This window comes from Stegostoma tigrinum, chromosome 1, assembly GCF_030684315.1.
Source record: "Stegostoma tigrinum isolate sSteTig4 chromosome 1, sSteTig4.hap1, whole genome shotgun sequence".
NCBI lineage: Eukaryota > Metazoa > Chordata > Chondrichthyes > Orectolobiformes > Stegostomatidae > Stegostoma > Stegostoma tigrinum.
The window spans coordinates 136965316-136986369 of NC_081354.1; the positions used below are offsets into that span (position 1 = coordinate 136965316).

At 40.4% G+C, this 21054-nt stretch overlaps 1 protein-coding gene across 1 annotated transcript in view; it reads right to left on the reverse strand.

Annotated features, from left to right (window-relative positions):
• The window catches only part of pik3c3 (phosphatidylinositol 3-kinase, catalytic subunit type 3), a 127000-nt gene that overhangs the window by 81528 nt on the left and 24418 nt on the right, over positions 1-21054 (reverse strand). Inside the window, exons 4-7 of the mRNA XM_059648839.1 lie at positions 14055-14184; positions 5028-5114; positions 4714-4809; positions 3986-4057 (exon numbers count right to left, since the gene is read on the reverse strand). Coding sequence (XP_059504822.1) covers positions 3986-4057; positions 4714-4809; positions 5028-5114; positions 14055-14184 — 385 coding nt within the window. The remainder of the gene's footprint in view (positions 1-3985; positions 4058-4713; positions 4810-5027; positions 5115-14054; positions 14185-21054) is intronic.

Here is a 21054-nt window from a genome sequence, read left to right on the forward strand (position 1 = left end):
AAGATGACCACAATACATGAATCAAACAAAGTAAACACTGAGGTTATCTAAGGTAACCTAACTTCCAAAACTCAAATTCAAATAATGTTACAAATCAATTAACAGATAAATTGCAGTTAGTTATTAACCACATCTATAAATTAACTAACAGATAAAACTATCACAGATCTTACAAATTGGTTCAGCAGTCTACTCAGCACACAAGTCATCAAACTCAATTAAAAGGCTGTTTGAATCCTGTTTTCCTCAAAAAGAATTTCAGTTCTACTGCTACTTAGTTGTCGTCTAATCCCCAGGCAACAGAAGTAAAGAACCATACTCTCATGGGTACTGCCTTCACCAGAAACGGCACATATCTGCAACACGTCAAATCTGTCCAAATGGTGAATAACCATTAAACATTATCTTCAAGTAACAGAAATAGCTAAAGCTGTGTGTATTTGTTTATCCTCAGCTTTTAGATCCTGTCCCCATCAATTTTCCTTGCCACATTACTGGAGTCATCAACTTCTACTGGGGTCTGAGGACCCGGTGACATTTTATATTGTTCAACCAGTTTGAACACGCATGAAGTCTTTGTTTTAAACTTCAGTCATTCAATCAGAAAGGTAAGTTTCCTTTCTCAGCTTCCCTTTTCAATTAATGTGTGTCAAAAAAAAAATACAAGCTTTGTAGATAAAAGGGAAACGTGGATGTGATGTACTTAGATTTCCCATAAGGCATATCATAAAAATCAAAAAAGATGCAATGCAAAATAAGAGCTTGTGGTGTAGGCAGTAAATTGTTAACATGAATGGAGGATTGGTTAACTGGAATGGAGGAAGCAAATAGAAAGACTAAAATAGTCATTTTTGGGTTGGAAAAATGTGACCAGTGGAGCACCACAGTGATCAGCGATGGCGTCTCAACTATTTACAATCTATCTTATTGATTTGCATGACAGAGCTAAACGTACATTTGCTAAATGTGCTCTTGACACAGAGAAAAGGAAAAGAGTATGCTGTGAAGAGAACATTAGAAATCTGCCAAGGGAAATAGGTAGTTCAAGGAATAAACAAGAACTTAGTAGATCAGGTACAAAGTGGGAGAAGTGAACTTGTAATAGGAAAACAGGGGATTATTCAAAGACGGAGATTGTAGAACTGTCATAAAGGCATTTAAGTGTGCTGGTATATGAATTGCAACAATTTAGAATGTACGGAAACTGAAGGATTAGGAAGGCAAATCATTTTTTGCAAAGGGAATGGAATATAAATGGCAGGCAAGCTTTGCTACAGTTGTACAGAGCATTGATGAGACCACATCCAGAGTACTATGTGCAGATTTGGTCTCTTTCTTTAAGAAAGGACATAATAAGCAGTTGAATAAAAGTTTGCTAAACTGCTCCTTTGGAGAAGGGGGCAATCATATGAGCAAAGGTTAAACATGTTGGACAAGTCGACATTTAATCTTCCAAATTCAAAGGGTGACCTTATTGAAACATATTTGATCCTATGGGGATGTGACCATTTAGCTAGTGGTAAGATGTATTCCATGATAAGAGAGATGAGAACTAGGGGGCAGAAATAAGCATCCCAATTAAACGTGAGATGAGAATTATTTTCTCTGTTGTTGTTAGCATGTGAAGCATTCTTCACTAGACAGTAATGGAGATAGAGTCATTGAACAATTTTAAGGCTGTTAAATATATTCTTGATTGCACAGTGAGTCAGAGCTTATTGTGATTGATAAGAAAGTAGAATAAAAACAACAATCAGATAATTCATGATCATATCAAATGGCTGCAAAGGTTCAAGGGGATGAATGACCAACTGTTGTTCCTAATTTGTATGTTTTAGATTCCATCACAACGTATAACAAAGTTCACTTAAGTACAATCAAGCAACATGGAATATCCCTAACAAACAGAAAACACTGGAGTAACTTGGCAGGTCTAGCAACATCCATGGGGGTTGAAGGGAGGAGAGGGAGAGCGAGAGATAGACAGGCTAGGCCTGCATCATCTGGAGTTTAGAAGTCAGAGGTGATTTAACAAACATATACAATGTTGAGGGCACTTGAGTGGGTGAATGCTGAAAGCATGTTTGCTTTTATGTGAGAATAGGGTCACAGTTTAAAAATAAGGGCCATGATGTGGAGGAGCCACTATTGGACTAGGGTAGACAAAGTCGAAAGTCACAGGACACCAGGTTAAAGTCCAACAGGTTTATTTGAACTAACAACCTTTTGGAGGACTGCCCCTTTGTCAGGTGAAGTGAAGAGAGCCCACAACTCATCGATCACCAGTCCTGACATGCCACAGTGAAAAACTGCAACAACCTCCTCAAAAGACAGACACAAGGTATGACTGACAGAGTACCCTTCATATCCAGTACTTCCCCGGAGCACAGAAACTACGCTATGTTTTTCGCAGCCTTCAACATGTCATCAATGATGACAAACATCTCACCAAATCATCTCTACGCTCCCATTACACTCCTGCCCTCAAATAACTATCAAACCATAAACAGACCATCGTTTACAGTAAACTATCCAGCCTTCAGGACAATATCAGCTACAACATCACATAACCCTGTCATGATAATCTCTGCAAGATATGTCAAATCATCGACATGGATACTTCCGTCACACGTGGAAACACCACCCAATATTTACAAAATAGGCACTCATGTAACTTGGCCAATGTTGTCCACCTTATACACTGCAGGCAAGGATGCCCCAAAACCTCGTATACTGGTGAGACCGTGCAGACACAAAGAAAATGAATGAATGGGCACCACGCACCAATCAGCAGACAGGAACATTTCCTCCCAGAGGGGGAACACTTGAGTAGTCAAGGAAATTGAGCCCCCGATCTTCAGGTAAGCATCCTCCCAAGGGGCCTTCAAGATACACAACAATGCAGAATCGCTGAGCAGAAACTGATAGCCAAGTTCTGTACCCACGAAGATGGCCTCAACTATGATCTTGAGTTCCTGTTGTGCTACATATGACCCCACTATGCTGTTCTGTAGAATCTTCCCTACTGTCCTGTTTTGACATCATCACCTTGATAACTTGTTGTGATCTTTCTACCTTAATTAGTCTGGATAGTTTTGGTTTACTGGTTAGTTTGGTTAGGCCCTCAGCATGCGACCCTTCTACCTTGCATGTTATTCCAGTCATTTGGTTTGTCTTTAGTGCCACCTTATTTCTAAGATTTTGTAATTATCTCTCTGCCTTAATCGGATTATATGTCATCTCTTCACTTGCTATTCAGCTGACAACGCTTTACTCACACCGTCTGACTTCTGATCAGCTACAGAGACCAACTATTTGGCCTGTCGGCATTCCACTCACACCATTTGTACGATATTTTTATTTCCCTGCCTATAAATTCTGAGCCGTGTGCTTCTCTTCACTTCACGTGGCAAAGGGTAGTGCCGCTCCAAAAGCTTGAGATTTCAAATAAATCTGTTGGACTGTGACCTGGTCTGTGTTACGTTTGACCTTAAAAATAAGAGGGGCACCTATTTAAAACAGAGACTAGGAAACATTTTTTTCTCTGAGGGTTGAAACACTTTAAAATTCCCTTCCTCAAAGCCTGTGGATGCAAAATCTTTAATTTTTTTCAAAGACAGACTTTTGACTATCAAGGAGATGAAATATTATGAGGGAAATGTACAGCAGAGGTTAAAATCAGATCAGCTGTTATCTTATTGAATGACAAACAGATGTGAAGGGCTAAGTGGCCTATACTTGGACCTTTTGTACTTCTAGACACAGAGGTAATGTTTCAAAATCAGTCATAACCTAAAATAAAACTTATGCAACTTGTTGACAAAAGTAGTTTTTAAAATTTATTTTTAAATATACCACACAATGGGTGCAACTTCAGCAAACATCCTAATGTTCGTTCAACCTTATTAAAGTCCTTTAATGATTTGATTGAGTTTAAAAAAAGACAAATCTTCATAGAAATAATGTATTTTGAAGTTATACATACCATTGACATCTGAGGGTCTGGCACTTTGACAATCTCTGAGCTTGTTAGATTTGGAGATGATTCATCACCATCCTAATTAAGAATGCATTTGGAAAGATAAAAGCCAAATAGTCTGACAAGTGTCAACAGAAATGGACAAAATGGAACATATTTAAATATCATCTGAACATTAATGGTGTCCATAAAAGAAACAATACACTAGTTTGGAGCAGGAAGCATAGTTGATTTCTTAGGCAATAATTTGATTAACTGAAATTATACATCGATTTTAAGTATACCGATGAAAAATAATTTCCACTTTTTAGGTACTAGGTTTTAATGAAGTTCTAATATTGAATTGCAAGCTGCTTCACATACCAAAAATTTATAAGTAGTTTACACAGTTCAAATTTTGATAATATGACACATTAGCATGGGTTATCAAGGAAGTTCAAATAAACAGAGGTACTGCCTCCGATTAGAATTAAAAATGTGATAAGCCAAGGTCTAGTCACAAAAGAAAAACAACTTTGTCATCATCACAAAAGAAAAACAATTTTTTTGAGTTTGCATTTGGAACAAACCAACATTATCTGGCATACCAATTAACTTTAAAGTTTGCAAACCTAAAGAAAGAAAGACAAAGAACAATTATTCCACAATCTTATGTAAATAATTGTAGGAGAAAAATGAGCATTTATACACAGTAATAATTTATGTACAAGCTGTAACAAAAAATATTAACAAACCTTTTCGTAATAAACAATACTGTATTCTTTGTCTTCAGATTTAACACGTGGAAATTCAACCATAAGATACATAAAATTAGAGCTTCTTTTTTCACTCTTCAACAAAGACAAAAGAAGTGAATTAGCAAATGTTTTGCCTTTATCAAAATGAAAGTCTTCACAGAAGTGATATTACAAAGCTTTTATTTCAAGTTAATCAAATAAAGCATGGGAATTCAGATCCAAAGAGACAGAATATATCCACAGAATATAAAAATTTCAAAGCAAGTATTAATATACATTACTAAAATACTGCTCCAACAATTCCAGGTTACCTCATTTATCATCTCTATCTCTCTAAAAGTCAGTCGGTCCAGCCAATCAACCTTCACCATGTGACCTTGACGATGCGCTTTGGTGAGCTTTAAGAAAAAAACAAAATCAACTTTGCAATAATCTTGGCATATAACTGATGATAAAATAATCTAAAATAGTTCAACATCAGAAACTAAAGGTAAGTAAATCAACTGCAAATGACTTAGCAGTGAACAACAGAATTCTTAGTAACTACACAGCAAATTCAAAACAAGCAGAACTTTAAACTCGTGCAAACATACGTCAACAAACAGAAGAGCAATGAGTGAATGGTACTTCATGCAAGTTAGTTACAGCATGGTTTGGATGACATTATGGTTACGAAGGTTAAACTGCAGAATGCCAGCCCAGGAATGAAAATTAAGTCTGGAGGTAACATATGTGTTGGAGCAGAGGCAGAGTCAAAGTCAAGAGGTGAAAAGAGACAGCAATAGTGTAAACACATGCGTAGCTGTTTAACTAACTGCTGGGACAAGTGTGTCAGGATTTATAAATAATAATTCAATAAACAAATTACTTATCTCAACTAACATGGGGACTCAGTGCATAATATTAGATTTTGTTTTGGAATCTGGACTCTGCATTTTGCTCCCTGCAGAGTCAATTTATCTTACTGACCTAGTCATGTCTTGCATTAAACTCTGTTAAATAGCTTGCACAGTGCAAACATTGCTCAGTGGCTTTAGGCAACATATTTAGCTCTTTCCTACCATTACGATAGCTAACATCCTCCTTTTCCTCACATATCACGCCAACAACCTCCGCATCCAGCGTATCATTCTCTGCAGCTTCCACCATCTACAATCCAACATCACCACCAGAGATATTTCTCTCCACATCCCTATCTGCCTTTCATAGTGACTGCTCTCTCCGTGACACCCTCATCAGCTCCACACTCCCCACTAACCCAGCATACTTGGCACTTTTCCCAGCAACAGCAGGAATAGCTACAACTGCCCCTACAGCTCCCTCCTCACCTCCATTCACGGCCCTAAACAAACCTTCCACATCAGACAGGGATTGACTAGCACATCCGTCAACTTGGTTTACTGTATACACTGCTCCCAATATGGCCTCCCCTATGTCTCTACGTGACAAACAAAAACACCTGCCAGCTGCCAACCACTTTAACTTCCTGCTCCCACTCCCTGGGTGACATGTCCATCCTGGGCCTCTTCCAGTTTCACAACGACACCATATGCAAACTGGAGGAGCAGTACCTCATATTCCACCTCGGGAGCCGACAGCCCAATGGTCTAAACATGGAATTAACCAGTTTTAAAATCTCCCCATCCCCAGCCTCATCCCATGTCCAACCCTCCCTCTCATGCCCATCTCATTGACCTGACACAACCTGTCCATCTTCTCTTCCACTGACCGCCCAACCATCCTGCTGACCAATCTCCACCACTCTCTATCTGCACTCACCATCCCACCTACTTTGCCCAGCTCTACCCTACTCTCTCCATTTATTTCCCAGCTCCCCTCCCCCTCCCCATTTCTGAAGAAGGGTCCTGACCAGAAACAATCACCTTTCCTGCTCCTCTGATGCTGCCTGGCCTCTTGTGTCCCTCCAGCTCCATACTGTGTTGACTCTGACTCCAGCATCTGCAGTTTTTGCTATCTGCCATTATATTCTTAAAGGTTAGGCAAGTAGACTGAAAAAGGGCATAAGGATATCCTTGAACACAAATACCTGCCCCTCCCTTATTATTCAATACTTTTAATTATAACCACCAGGTACAAGACAAACATTACAGTGAGAAAATATCCTTCTGCACATTTTACACGAGATGTCTCTATAACTGGTGGAGACCCTTTTTTTTATATACAGAATGCAGATCTTCAGCTGCATGTCCTGCACAGGTAATAATCCTTTCTATTAAGGCCTACCTCCGTAACTAAAGTACTGGCTAATTTAAAATTGGGCTGGGCTTCTTACTAGATTGCTGCTTAACATAGCAAAAGCAGTCAAGCTTACAACGCAAGATAACAAAGTGTGGGGCTGGATGAACACAGCAGGCCAAGCAGCATCTCACCTGAGATGCTGCTTGGCCTGCTGTGTTCATCCAGCTCCACACTTTGTTATCTTGGATTCTCCAGCATCTGCAGTTCCCATTATCTCTGATACAAGCTTACAACGCACTTATTTATTACATTAATTTCTGCTTCCAGAAGACATTCATACCTAGCTGGGTCTCAGCATTTATTGAGAGCAGGGTGTAGAAAATATAAGTATCTGTCTCTTTCAAATTTAGAAGTGTCTGAACTGCACCAGAAATTACATTCTGTTAAAAAGTTAAATTTTGTGAAAAATGAGCAACTTTCTGTAATGTTTAAAAACCATGAACTTATTTACACATAAAAATCTCAAGCTGTTAACACAGCTGTTTGGTGTTCTTGTTTTGGGCCAAAAAAACCAACGTTTCACCAAAGAACAGTTCTTTCCAAACCATCAGTTCAAAATTTAAACAGAAGAACGTTTTTTTTTAAATGTGCTAACTGCAAGAGGACCGATGAATCTAGACTTTTCAAGGTTGGTGGCTGTGCTGAGGTCACAGGCATAACTGCTGTTACTAATATTTGATGCTTACCTCCATTTTCCGAAACAGGGAAACACACCATACCAAGCTATTTCAGACAGTATCATGCATGTTGATATTGGAAACAAAAACAGAAATTGCTGGAAAATCTCAGCAGGTCTGGCAGTATCGGTAGAGGCAAATCAGAGTTTACATTTTGGGTCCACTGACTCTTCTTCAGAATGGAATCACATTGGCTCAGGCGAGTTGCCCTCCCGGGAGGTGGTGAACAAATTGGGCTTTGATGACAATCCCAAAAAAATGATGATCGCTTGTCGATTTGCCAAAACTTTCTTTCCAAATTTTATTTCCTAAGTCACCACAAACAGACACCATTCACTTCTCACGTTGTTCCATTACAAGGGGTTTGATGGGACGGAGTCCACCTGAATAATACTGGGAGCAGAGAGGGTGGGGGTGCACAGCAAGTGCTCAAATTTTGCAGGTTAATCCATCCCCTTCAATTTCTTCTTTCCAATGTGTGTTCACATGAAAGACATGTCTGACTGTCTGCCTTCCATCTCCAGAATTTGCTTCATTATTCCCTCAACATATACGCCTGGGAGGCAACATAATATTATGGACTTTTCAACATGACCAAACAAAAAGAGAATTATCCTTCTAACTGTTGATAAACTCCCCAAAACTAAAACCATCCTTTTTTTCCTGCTCAGTCTGCTCTTTCCTGAAACTCTTCTTTCCAAGTTTCTGCCCCATAATTAGAAATTACTTATGCCTATTGTCATTCGAGTAAACATCTTTTGAAAGGATATCCCATTGCCAAAGGATGGTGCCCAAAAATAGAACAAAATACAGCAAGTTATAAAGTCGCATCATAACTCGCATCCTAATGTTGCACAGTGGAGATAGCTATTCTAAATTCAGAAATAATTTGTCTACTTCAATCTTTTGATACTTTGTGCAAGTGGGCCTTCTCTTCCCCACCTTAATTAGCCTATAGATCAGGGATGGTTGCCATCACCCTTCCAGTTAGGTGTTACTTCTTTCAAAACTGATGAAACCAGTTTATTTAACTTCAGCAGATTCTGAGCCTAAATACTCCTTCACATCCAATTCCATTAACCTCAGTCTCTTGCTCAGTTTCTGCCTCACTACAGTCCTGTCATTACAGACCTGTTTAAATGAGGAAGCTGCTCATTTCCTTTCAGGCCTCCCTCTCAACAGTCAGTAGAGCTTTGTAATCACTAATCAATTATTTAGTGAAGTGGAAAAGTTGTACAATTATGTAAGAAGGCACTAAGTGAGATGCTCGTTGCAGAGCTGGTAAAGACACAATAGGTCAAATGGTCTCCTTCTGTGCCGTAAAAATTTTCATTTTATGTGAAGGCATTGTATTTCAGCATATGTGCATGAAACTGCTCAGTAGTTAATACAATTTGAGATTGAAGATAACCATTATAACAATGAACAAGATACAACTCAAAAGTCATTTAAATTTGTGCAGAGATAGTAGGAACTGTTTTTTTTTGAAAGAAGATAGAAACGGGCAGTGCGGGGTTGAGCAACAATGAGGTTGGAGGCTGTGGATGGGAGGTCACCTGAGGTGACGATGTTGTGGATGGTTTAGGAGATGATGTTTTGATGGTCGGGGGTGGGGTCATGATCAAGGAGACGGTGGGGGCGGTGTTGGAGAGTTGGCACCTGGCCTGGGCAATGTAGAGGTCAGTGCGCCATACTACAATTACGCCTCCCCTATCTGCAGGTTTTATTCCGAGGTTGGGATTGGACCGGAGGGCTGCATGGTCTGTGGGGGAGAGATTGGAGTAGGTGAGAGGGGTGGAGAGGTTGAGGCGATTGATGTTGCCATGGCGGTTGGAGATGAAGAGTTCGAGGGAAGTTAGAAGTCTTGCGGTGTGTCCAGGAGGAGGGGGTGTATTGGATGCAGGAGAAGGGGTCAGTAGAGGGAGGGTTAAGTTTTTTTTAAAGGAGATAGAAATGAAGAAGGGTCTAGACCCAAAACGTCAGCTTTCCTGCTCCTCTGATGCTGCTTGGCCTGCTGTGTTCATCCAGCTCTTCACCTTATCTCTTATTTAAATTTGTGCGTTACTTTCAGAAGTAACGTTACAATCAATGCTTAATTTCGTACTGAACAACTTGTATTTCAAGCAACCAAACAGCACTTGAAATCCAAATCATCTAATGCAAAAATCTGTGTAATGAGATGTTAAAAAAATGCAATTAACTAACTAATCATCCCCATCAGGACGTAGCAGATTTAGTTTTACTCAAAACAACTAAGTTCAATTTCCTTCTGCAGAAAATATGTGCACTAAAGGCGAGTTTCACAAACAATTGCACACAGAAAAGTCCATTATTGTTGGGCTTTCAGAATATCCTGTTTACTTCTCTCGCTTGCTTCCAAATATCATAGAATTGAATCTGCTTCCACCACATTCTCAGGCAGTGCATTCCAGATCCTAACCATTTGCTGCATAAAAATACATCACCCTCGTCACCATTGATTCTTTTGGCAATCACCTTAAATCAGTGTCCTCTCATTTTCAACAGTTATGCCAATGTTAACAGTTTCAATCTACTCAGTTTAGGCCTCAAGATTTTGAACACCTCAAACCAAATTTGTTTACATTCTCCTCTATAAGAATAACTACCACATTTCATCAACATGTATAACTTAACTCACTCATTCACAACACTTAACATACTCGAAGTGCGGTGCCCAGAATTGGGCACACTACCCCAGTTGAGACTAAATCAGACTTTGAAAACAGTTCATCATGACTTTCTTGCCCATACTCTCTGTGCCTCTGCTTGTAAGCTTGGGTTTCCATACTCCTTCCTAAGTATTTTCCCAATGTGCCTGACTATGTTCACCAACTTGTTAACGTATACTAAATTCTAAGCTCTCTTTGTTCCTTCACTCCATTTAGGATTGCGTCCTTTTGTTTTATTCTGTCATGTCTGTCCAAACAAAAATGTACCACTTCACACTTGTTGCATTAAATTTCATTTACCACAGACCCACCCATTACACAGGCATCATCTTCCTGTGGTCTACCACTTTTCTTTCAGTTCAATATACTGCCAAGTTTTCTTCCTTTACTTCCTTCTGAAAATTCAGAAGCTGTATCCTGACTTGCAGATATCAAAAAAAGCAGCAATAAATACCTATAGCTGGTGTTCACCGTTGCTTCTTCAGTCCAGGAAACATTCACTCCAACTCTCTGAAGACCTTTCTTTTATTTCTCATCCCTGCTACTTTTACTACCCATGGTTGAGATTCATGAGAAATACTGCTTCTGGTAACTTCACAGGCAAGCAAACACGAAACAAAGTGAGGTTCACTTCCTAGGGGGAATCAGCTTGCCTCCAACAAGTATGCCTGCATTATGACCCCACATGAGAGGGGCAACCCACTGATTATTCATCAAATTTGTTGTAGTTGTGTCTCTGGCATCCACAAATTAACAGACCACTTGTTTGACTAGTGAACTAAAACAACTGCTGCTTTAAGCAAGGAAACTGTGGAAGATGTGTTGCAGTTTTAAAAAAATAAGTTACTGGAACTCATTGAGAACTGTATCCACAATCATTGCCTCCTTCAAGCAGTGGAGGAGAATGCCAGGTGTGTCTGCTCTGTGACCATTTGGTTCAGACAGTTTTGCCCAGAGACAGCGCTTTGTTTAGTTTCTCAACCAGGACAAGTTGCGTGTGCTCAGCATAACGTCTTGATTAGTTCCTGGCCATGTGTTTGAACAAAGCATCTAGTGTGCAAAGAGAAAGCATCTAAACGTCTCTCTCTCTCCTTCCTGCGGGGTAAAGTAACAGAAAATCTTCTGGTAGCTATTCTCACACACCATTTGCCTCTGCACATCTTTATTTTGAGAGGAAAAAGAGGAAAACCCATGTTCAGAAGCACAGGAAGGGAGAATCTTCAACAAGTGAAAGAAAGATTGAGAACTGTTGTACGTATAACCTTATATCCTCAAAGAATTAAAAGGTACTGAATTAAAACAATTCATCAACATCTGCAATGTGTGTGTGTCACTGATTTTTCTGTCCTTCTCCTATTGGTTATAATTTTCTAAATCCTTGGATTCCAAGGTACCACCAGAGGACTGGAAAACTGCTAACGTGATGCCCATATTCAAAAAGGGAGGGAGACAAAAAGCAGGCAATTATAGGCCAGTTAATCTAACATTTATCACTGCGGAAGTATTGGAATCAGTTATTAAGAAATAGCAAAATATCTGGAAAATAAAGTAATCAAAATCAGCGTGGCTTCATGGAAGGGAAATCATATCTAACTAATTCATTAGAGTTTTTCCAGTAAGTCTTAACCAGAGTGAACAGACGGGAATCAGAAGATGTCAGCAGGTCTGGCAGAATCTGGTGAGACTGTGTCTGAAGTACTATTTCTGTGAGCAGTTTTGGTCTCCTTATTTAAGGGAACATATATCATTTCATTGGAGATATTCCGAGAAGGTTCCTGGTATGGAGGGACTGCCTCATGGGCAAAAGTTAAACAGACTCGGAAAACTTCAGAATTCAGGGAAAATATAAACCAGATGAAAAAGCACACAAAAAAAAATCTGCCATGCCAAGATTACAAAGAATGAAAATGATGAACCAAAATTGTTTTGAAAGAGGAGTTGAAAGTTCAGAAAGGAAATTATAAAGAGCAGAGCCACTGCAAACTGCAAGGGGAGCACACAAAGAAAACTAAAGAGAAAGATAATATGGATTGAGTTCACAGAGGCATGTGGAGGGCAAACATGGGTCAAGATATTGGAAATACCAGCCATTTTTCTGCAGATAAAAGCTATAACAGAGCTCAGGTTCTTTCTGATAAATCTCGCGACAGAACACCTAATCCCAACAAAAGAAGTCTTCCCTTCCAACAACGTAACTAATCGATAAATAGGTCTCCAGGTTGCTATGCGCCAGACTCCCTAAGCTAGAAAGAATCCGGAGCTATAGTTCTGCAGTTGATGAACAAACAATGTTCTATTTCACTGAATGTAGTCTACAACAAGTAAAAATGGCAACTGATCAGACCTCAGTGTGAGTCAAAACATGAATTACCTTAAAGAAATTGCAAATAATGTTTTCTCCCTCTAATTGTGTCTGCTCTATGTATTGTTCATAGAAACAAAGAAGAGAGGGGCAGGAGGAGGCTGTTTGGCCCTTCGAGTCTGCTCCACTATTCATCACAATCATGGCTGATGGCCCAACTCATCAGCCTAATCCTGCTTTCTCCCTGTAACCTATGATCCTGTTCACCCCAAGAGATAGAGCCGTCTCCTGAGTACACTCAATGTTTTGGCATCATCTGCTTCCTGTGGTAATAAATCCTATAGACTCACCACTCTTTGGGTAAAAAAAAGTCTCCTCATCTCCATCCTAAATCATATACTCCAAATCCTCAGACTGTGACTCCTGGTTCTGGGCATACCCACCATTGGGAACATCCTCCCTGCATTTACCCTGTCTAGCCCTGTTAGAATTTTCTAAGTGTCTATGAGATCACCCCTCAATCTCTCCTCATATGTCAGGCCTGCCATCTTTGGAATCAGCCTGGTAAACCTTCACTGCCCTCCCTCAAAAGCAAGAGCACCTTTTCTCAGGAAAGGAGACCAAAACTGCAAGAAATATTCTATGTATGAAATAAGCTTTAATTTTTTTTCTTGATAAAATGCAAACCAAAAATTCTCTTAACACTGGTCCCAAGCTTAATTTAGCTTCTGTTGCTTTCAATATTTTCTTTTACGAAGCGTAATATATTTTCACCCATTCTTGCTTAGATAATACATAGTTTAGTTTTGCACTGGTAAATTTGAAGATTTGATCAACAATCATTTTCTTTCTCCAACAGCATCTCCACTTAGAATCGCAGAATCCCCAGTGCTGAAAGAGGCCATTCATCCCATCGAGTCTGCACCAACCCTCTAAACAGTCCCACCTAGACACACCCTATCCCAAAACCCCACATTTACCATGGCTAATGCACCTAACCTGCACATTTTTGGACTCTGGATAGGAAACTAGCACCTGGCAGAAGCAGGGAGAACGTGCGAACTCCACACGGCTGGAATCGAACCCACATCCCTGACACTGGGAGGCAGCAGGGCTAAGCACAGTCACACTTTTGAAGTTCACAGGGTTAAAATCCAGAGCTCCAACATCAATGAAAGTTTGTGGGGACACGTCAGACATTTATAATTGATATAGGCACAGTTTTTCTTGATTTCAATTACTTCTAAAAAGTTAATCAAATAATATTTAAAAACGATACAGGAAAATTTGAGATTGTCAAACAATCAAGCAAAGATTGCAATATGTTTTTAACCCAGTAGAATGACTATCCAATGAATTTAAGTTCCGAGGAGAAACTTAAAGCACTAGCTTGTATAATAATAATCCTACCTTTGCCAAACGGCTCATCTGATCTTCAGATACATTGCTGCTAGTTCTGCCTGCTGTTTTAGTCGGCTCAGACCCATCTGCTTCCACATTTGGCCAAACTTTCAAGTCATGCATGCCTTGTCGAAACATACTGAAAATTAACAGCACAAGAGGAAGCATATTACTGGTAAATTTAATTGAATTAGGTCATCCATAGTACAGAATTCACATAAATAAAACAGGAATGTCTGTTGATTAAACTCAAAGACAGCCATTGATAGTCATGAGCAAATCTACAAAATCCTGAAATAGTCAATTAGCAAATGGTTACACAACCAAGTTGCTAAACATAAATAAAACAAAAAAGGGGAGAAATATTAAATAGCCAAAATAAGAAATAAATACAACAAAAAAAGTTACAGAATAAATATGATTGGGACGGCACGGTGGCTCAGTGGTTAGCACTGCAGCCTCACAGCACCATGGACCAGGGTTCGATTCCAGCCTTGGGCAACTGTCTCTGTGGAGTTTGCACATTCTCCCTGTGTCTGCGTGGGTTTCCTCCGGGTGCTCCAGTTTCCTTCCACAGTCCAAAGATGTGCAGGCAGATTGGCCATGTTAAATTGCCCGTAGTGTTCAGGGGTGTATGGGTTATAGGGGGCTTAGTCTGGGTGGGATGCTCCAAGAGGCGGTATGGACTTGTTGGGCTGAAGGGCCCGTTTCCACACTGTAAGGAATCTAATCTAATCTAACCATGATGAAAGAAAACTGAATAAGTCAATGACTTCAAAAGTCACAAGTTAATAACATCTGACAAAGGGCAATGAGTGGAAACTTTATGAATTTCCTTTGACAACTTTCTGTATAAAGCACATACAATATTGTTTGGAACAGAGCAAAGTAGGATGATCCCAAAATTAACATCACTGAACAGAAAAAAGAAATCACAAACAGTAGGGACACAGTTTCCTGAATGCAGCCCATTGGAAACATCTGATCACAGGATTAACCAGGACTGCTTGTAAACAATACAGACCATTACTTTTACCATTGACAGAAATAATTGATTGTTGGTTTTGTATTTTTTCTTAAAGCCTCTAACAACTGCTCTATAATCTTCCACATTTTTAAAAAACAATTCACAGGATCTGGAGCTGCTAGCTTTTCCTTTCAACATGATCCTTACAGAGAGCAGTTTACAAGGGAAATGGTGAGTAACAGCCATTCCTAGATGAGTTTTGAGTTTTTTTTTGGGGGGGGGGGCAGAGTCCAGAACGAAGGGTAAGCCATTCAGGGCTGAGGTGAGGAAACATTTCTTCAAAGAATACCTGTAGAATTCTCCACCACAGAAAGCTGTTGGAGCCAGTTTGTTACATACATTCAAGAGTTGGCTGGACTTGGCCCTTGCGACTAAAGGGATCAAGAGGTATGGAGAGAAAGTGGAAGTGGTATACTGAAACTGCATCATCAGCCACGATCACATTAAATGGTGCTGCAGGCTTGAAGGTCCTACTCTTGCACCTATTTTCTATGTTTCTATAGTATTTATATGGCTGATTCAGTTCAGTTTCAGATCAATTCTAACCCCAAGACTGTGATACTGAGAGATTCAAATAAAGCAATACTATTGTTTGTCAAGAGGTGATTCTTTCTTAGTAGAACGAGTCAGCGTCAGAGGTAGACAGGGTGTTTAACACATTTGCCTTCATTGCTTAGACCTTTTAGTTTAGGAGTTAATGTTGAGATTGTAGAGGGCTTTGATGAGGCCTTTTCTGGATTACTGTGCACGGTTCTGGTTCCCCTGATATATGAAGGATTTTATTAAATTAGAGACGTTTCGGAAAAGAGCTACCGAGATGTTGCTGGGAATGGAGGGTTTGAGTTATAAGGAGAGGCTGGGTAGGCTAGGGCTTTTCCCACTGGATTGGTGACCTTACAAAGGTTTATAAAATCATGAGTGGGATAGATTAGGTGAATAGCAAAGGTCTTTTCCCAAGGATGCGGAGTTTAAAAGCAGGGGCATATTTTAAGGTGAGAGGAGGACATTTTAAAAAAGGATATGAGGGTCAACTTTTTTTTAAAAACACAGAATGGTTTGTGTGTGGAATGAACAGGCAGAGGGAGTAGTGGGTGCAGGTACAGTTGTAGCATTTAAAAGACATTTGGATAAGTAAATGAATAGGAAAGGTTTGGAAGGATTTGGGCCAAATGAAGGCAAGTGGGACTAGTTCAGTTTGGTAATATGGTCAGCATGGACTAGGTGGACAGAAGTGTTTGTTTCCAAGCTGTAAGACTTGTGATGCGAATGTTACTTGCATATTACAACCCAAGTTGGAATGTTGTGCAGGTCTTGGTGCATTGGAATCCGAGGAGTTGCAAATGATGCTGAACAGTGTGGAATCAGAGAACATCCCCACTATTGACCAGATGATGGAGGGAGGCCATTGATGAAGCAGCTAAAAATGGTTCAGCATAGAACACCACTTTAAGAAATTCGTGCAGAGAGGCGTCCTATGGCTGAGATGATTGACTTTCAACAATCACAGCACTTCACTGTTTGAAATGGGACACTGTGTCCCATTCAGGATAGTGGTGGTACCACACATGATCATAAAAGTTTGTTCTCAGTGTGAATTAAATATTTCCCATAATGGTTGTGCAGTGGTTACTCAGCAAATAGCAGCATTGACAGATGCTTCTGTGACACGTAGATTGAGAGAACAATGTCAAGCACCATTTCCCCCCTCTTGTTGGCTCCCTGCCACAGGCCCAGTCTAGCAGCTATGTTCTTTAGGACCTGACCACTATGATTTGTAGTGCCGATTTTCACCAAATTAGCTGAGTGACATTGGCTTCCTCCAATCTGAGTACATTCTGTATCCTTGCTACCCTAAATTGTGTCTTCTAAATGACATTCAAATAGAAAACTGACTCATCAGCTGAGGGATAGGATAGTTAGCAGTTTTCTTGCTGATGTCTGATCTGATGCCATGATATTGCATGGTGTCTGCAGTCAAAATTAAGAACTCTCAGGGAAACTCCCTCATGCCTGTATGCCACAGTATTGTCATCTCTGGTCAGTCTGTCCTGTCAGTGGTAAAGGACATAACGAGGGATTGTAATTGTAGTGCCTGGAACACTGCCTGTCAACGCCTCCAGCAGTGTTAATGGAAGTTTGTTTATTTTGATAGGGTTTATGACAAGAGAGAAATAAAACATTAAACCATTGGCTTCAGAAGTTACAATGTGCATGATTTTAACCTAGTTAAAATCTTTTGAATTCAGTTCAAGAAAATCTGACTGAAGTTACATCCAGAAAAAGGGAGTTTGTCCAAAGCAGTCAAGGAAATAGAATAGCATCAGCGTAATGGTTTCAGTTTGTAAAACTTTCAGATCATGAGTATTTGATTAGAAATCAGCACTGGTTATTAAAAGCTGAAAACGTCTAACATCTCAGTTGTGAGAGACAAAGAAAAAAGCTGTACAGCTCACAGGACTGGAACAGAAAAGATGCAAGAAAGTCAATGTACAGATTTCATACAGTAGAGAAAATTCTCTGGATTTTGATTAATTGTAAAGTGATGGTACTGGGGAATAGATGAGATTTTGTTTTGCTGGGCATTTGAAATATTTTAACTGTGTTAGATAGATAGCTTGTTTTGTTTTGATTTGATTTATTTTTCTTTGCATTATAAACTTCAGTTGTTTTTAAAACCAAATCTGCAGTCTGGTGTGCTTATGTTTAAGTGACACCAACAGTGTGACTTCAGTTCCTGCCAGATGAAGTCACCATACAGGGCCAACGTCTCAGCCTTGCTAGAGGCTTGGTGACCTTCAGGTTAACTCTACATTCTCTCTAATGAGAGCACACCCAATGGCCTGCTGGGTCTATAGAGGTGTTTACTATACACAGTAGCAAAAAAAATCTAATGACACTACCACAACTGGTGGCCAACTCATTAACTTTATATGAATTTAACTGATTCATCACTTGTATAAATGTATGTATAAAACCCAGAATGTAACTTGCCTATGTACCTTTTCCTATCGGTATTCATTTATAAAAGGTTGATATTTATGTTGCTGGATAATATTAGAACAAACGTACTGCCCAAAAGAAAAAGTCCACCCAAAACCACGTCTTCTGCTCCGAGGCCTCACATCATCTCATAACTCCACTTCTTACAAGCAACTTACTGCTTAAGGTTTACTTCCTATCACTTCCAACATGTACCTCATATTTCTCAACACTGAAGTGTACTCCCCACACATTCCACTACCATCTGTTCCTCTTGGCCATCCCCAAGTCTGGACCAAGATACAAAACAGTTCATCCAACTATCTCAAAGAAAGAAGTGAGTTCTCAGTACTGATCTCTGGGACTACTATGGTCTACAACCCAATAATATATTTTTCCATCCAATAATTACGTACATTCTCATTTTTATTAAATATTTCACGTGCCTCCAAGCACATTTAACAGCTCCAATATAGGCAACAATTTCTTCAAAATAAAAGAATTCACTCTTATTCAATAATGTTCCACAGGGTGAGATCACACGGAATCCAGGGAGAGCTAGCCATTTGGATACAAAATTGGCTTGAGGCAGGAGGGGGAGAGTGGTGTGGAGTGTTGTTTTTTTGGACTCGAGGCGTGTGACCAGCGGCGTGCCACAAAAATCGATGCTGGGTCCACTATTATTTGTCATTTATGTAAATGATGTGGTTATGAATATAGGAGGAATGGTTAGTAAGTTTGCAGATGACACCAAAATTGATGGTGCAGTGGGGGTTCTCTCGGATTACAATGGGACCTCGATCAGATTGGACAATGAGTCAAGGAGTGGCAGATGGCGGTTAACTTAGATAAATGCAAGGTATTGCATTTTGGTAAGGCAAATCAGGGCAGGAATTATACACTTAATGGTAGGTTCCTGGGGAGTGTTGCTGAACAGAGTCCTTGAGGTGGAGGTTCATAGTTCCTTGAAGGTGGAATCACCCATGGACAAGGTAGTAAAGGCAGCGCATAGTACACTTGCCTTTATTGGTCATTGCATTGAATATCAGAGCTGGGAGGTCATGTTGGTGCTGTACAGGGGAATTGGTCAGGCCACTTTTGGAATTGCGTGCAATTCTGGTCTCCCTGCTATAGGAAAGATGTTGTTAAACTTGAATAGATTCAGAAAAAAATGGAAACATGTTGTCGGGGTTTGGAGAGTTTGAGTGATAGGGAGAGGCTAAATAGACTTGGGAAAATTTTCCCTAAAACATCAGAAGCTGAGAGGTGATCTTATAGAGATTTATAAAATTGTGAGCTGCATAGATGGGGTCAATAGCCAAGGTCTTTTTTGCAGAGTAGAGGTGTCCAAAAGTACAAGGAATAGGTTTAAGGCAAGGGGGCAAAATTGAAAATGGACCTATGGGGCAACTTTCTCATACAGAAGGTAATGTGTGTTTGGAATGTGGTCAGAGGAAATAGTGGAGGCTGGTACAATTAACAGGAGAAGTTAATGTGCAAGATTAAAGCAAATCAGATTGGGGCAAGTGTATTGAGGTGGATAAGGAACTGGTTGGTGGAGAGGAAACAAAGTGTAGGAATTAATGGCATGCAGTGACTAGTGAGATGCTACAAGGATTTGTGCTGGGACCCCAGCTATTCACAATATATACTAATGATTTGGATGAGGGAACAAAATGTAACATTTCCAAGTTTGCAGATTATACCGAGTTGGATGGGAGGATGAACTGCAATGAGGTTGCAGAGATCCTTCAGTATGATCTCAACAGGTTGGGTGAGTGTGCAAATCAATGGTAGATGCAGTATAATTTGGATAAATGGGAGGTTATTCACTTTGGAAGCAAAAGCAAAAAGGCAGATTACTACCAGAACGGCTGTAAATTGTGGGAGGAGAGTGTGCAGCAGGACCTGGGCATTACCTTGTGCACCAGTTGCTGAAGGTAAACATGCAGATGCAGCAGGCAGTAAAAAGAAGGTATGTTAGTTTCGAGTACAGCAGCAGGGATGTGTTGTCACAGTTGTACAGGGCCTTGGTGAGGCGACACCTGGAATACTGTGTGCAGTTTTGGTCTCCTTTTCTGAGGAAAGATGCTCTTGCTCTCGAGGGAGTGCAGTGAAGGCTTACCAGGCTGATTCTGGGAATGGCAGGTCTGCCGTATGAGAAGAGATTGACTAGGTTGGGACCGTTTCTGCTAAAGTTCACATGAATGGGGCTGAACTCATAGAGACTTCATAAAACTCTAACAGGGTAGTTACAGGGAGAATGCTCCTGATGGTGGGTGTGTCCAGAACCAGGGGTCACAGTATGAGGATTTGGGTTGACCATTTAGGACAGAGGAGACATTTCTTTACCCAAAGAGTGGTGAGCCTGTGGAATTCATTTCCACAGGAAGTAGTTGATGACAAAACATTGAATATATTCAAGAGGTGGCTAGATATAGCACTTGGGGTGAATGGGATCAAATGTTATGGGGAATAAACAGGCTTTTGAATTGCTCCCCAGAGGAGCTCGAACAGTTCATCCACTTCACCAACACCTTCCACCCCAATCTTCAGTTCACCTGGGCCATCTCCAGCACATCCCTCACCTTCCTGGATCTCTCAGTCTCCATCTCAGGCAACCAGCTTGTAACTGATGTCCATTTCAAGACCACCAACTCCCACAGCTACCTAGAATACACCTCCTCCCACCCACCCTCCTGCAAAAATTCCATCCCCTATTCCCAATTCCTCCGCCTCCGCCGCATCTGCTCCCACGATAAGACATTCCACTCCCGCACATCCCAGATGTCCAAGTTCTTCAAGGACCGCAACTTTCCCCCCACAGTGATCGAGAACGCCCTTGACCGCGTCTCCCGTATTTCCGGCAACACATCCCTCACACCTCGCCCCCGCCACAACTGCCCAAAGAGGATACCCCTCGTTCTCACACACCACCCCACCAACCTCCGGATACAACGCATCATCCTCCGACACTTCCGCCATTTACAATCCGACCCCACC